At 59.9% G+C, this 1,788-nt stretch overlaps 1 protein-coding gene across 1 annotated transcript; it reads right to left on the bottom strand.

Annotated features, from left to right (window-relative positions):
* Positions 1–16: 16 nt before the first annotated feature.
* Positions 17–1,547, bottom strand: LOC102849357 (methyl-CpG-binding domain protein 1-like; the record flags this gene model as incomplete). Its single annotated transcript, XM_006903549.1, has 5 exons — positions 17–155; positions 793–861; positions 944–1,060; positions 1,177–1,251; positions 1,419–1,547. Coding segments are annotated over 5 exons (529 nt in total), but the record flags the coding sequence as incomplete, so codon positions are not given.
* Between the last annotated feature and the right edge of the window lie 241 nt (positions 1,548–1,788).

Genomic DNA, 1,788 nt, shown 5'->3' with positions numbered 1-1,788 from the left:
AGGCACTGGCGCCAACGGCATTTCTGGCGCTTCTGATTGCTGCCTCCAAATTTGGGCTTGTCACAGCAAAAATCGCAGTGGCCGCAGTCCGATCGCCGCAGGCAGGCTGCACAGGACCCGCATTTCCTGTTCTGCCGACGGTTGGTACAGGGCTGCTGGAGCGGGAGAGTGGACTGGCGTTAGAACATGAGAGAGGACATGTCCGCTACCAATTAACAAAACAACGCTGCAGCAGTGGCCTCTTCCCCTGCTGAAGGGGTCGGTCAGACCTGGCCTCAGCCTGTCGACTGGCCACCAGACCCACCACCGTGTCTGCTAGTCCACTACAGCTACTGTCACTGCGCTGACCATCTCTCACACCATCATCAGGGCTGCTCTGCCAACATCATACCCATCACTCTACTGCCAGCAGCCCACTCTCTCCTGGGACAACAACGCCTTAAAGCCCCATCTCCAGTGGGGTGTTACTGACCACCTATTAGCTCCCATCACTGTGCTGATTCTGTCTGTCTCTTCTGGTAACCCTAGGCTTTGTGCTGTTGCTCTTAGTCCCGTGTCAGCGTGTTCTGTATCAGCCCAGCGTCAGCTCAGGTGACACATGGCAGTGCCTGCTGCTCCCTGTGACCGCTCACCCTTCCCATCATGCTCTGCTCAGATCTTAATAGCACCAATCACTGTGCCTCATGTACTCCTATTAGGCTCATGACAGCATCTGTTTCTTTGAGGTTAACCAAGTACCCAAGGACAGCCTAGGCTTATCAGGTCTGGGGGCGGGGCAGTGGGGCCACTCACTAGCTCATCCTCGTCTACACAGTAATAGATGAACTCAGCAGGTGTCGAGGGGGCCAGGGCTCTGGGGTGCTGCAGAGGCAAATGGGGTGGGGGTCAGGGTATATGCTAAGATTACAGTTGGCCTCTTCCCGGTCCCCCCACAGGGCCTCACCAGCTCTGTGGGCTCTGGGGTTTGCAATACGGGTGGCGGAGGTAATGGCTGGGCTTGGGGACGCCGTCGGGTCGCAGTCTTGGGGTCGCAGCCTCCTTTACGGCGGCCAAGTTTGCCCTGGAAGAAAGTGGAGAAGCGGTTTGGACTTGATGGCATCAGGTGGACAGAGGACCCCTAGGAGTGCAGAAAGCATGCATGGGGCAGGTGGGTCCAGTGTGGAAAGGAGCACTCACAGCAGGGGGCGCCACAGGCAGGGAAGGGTGTCGCTGACATCGCTGACGGTGGCGCCGGAGGCTGTGGGCAAGGTGCTGGCAGAAAGGGGCAAGTACATAGGGCCAGGGAGGTGAATGTGGGGTTGGGGAGAAAGGAGACATGAAGTGGACAAGGCCAAGTACAGAGGAAGCAGCAGCAGCAGCGCCACCTTCACCAGGAGAATAAGCTCTGCCCCAGTGTGAGCCCCACCAGCTGAACTCACCCGCAGGCAACGCCGCTGAACGCACCTCCATTGGCGCCTGAGACCTGGGCGGGGTGGGCGGAGGCAGACTCGGCAACGGCCACAGTCTTCTCGGGTCTGACAGCCCCGGCACACTCCACACCCTCGGCTCTGTGGGTTGGGCCGGAGGCGTGACGGGCAGGACCAGGAGCATGAGGGTCAGGGGCCGGGGGCCAGGTGGCATGAGGTCAAGGGCCTAAGGATCTTAACCAGGGTCGTACCCCACCTGCCTGTGTCTGACTCACTCTTTCCACAATCCGGAGGCAGCGTCTCTGTTCACACTTGCAGGAGAGCCCAGAGCCCGCAGTCCGGGGCAGCTGCAGGAGGCAGGTGGAGCAGGTCCCGCAGTCCC

Source organism: Elephantulus edwardii, unplaced genomic scaffold (assembly GCF_000299155.1).
Source record: "Elephantulus edwardii isolate Elephantulus edwardi_28Jun2011 unplaced genomic scaffold, EleEdw1.0 scaffold05689, whole genome shotgun sequence".
Lineage (NCBI taxonomy): Eukaryota > Metazoa > Chordata > Mammalia > Macroscelidea > Macroscelididae > Elephantulus > Elephantulus edwardii.
Note: the sequence above shows the minus strand (reverse complement) of the source record. Positions and strands in the feature narration are given on the sequence as shown.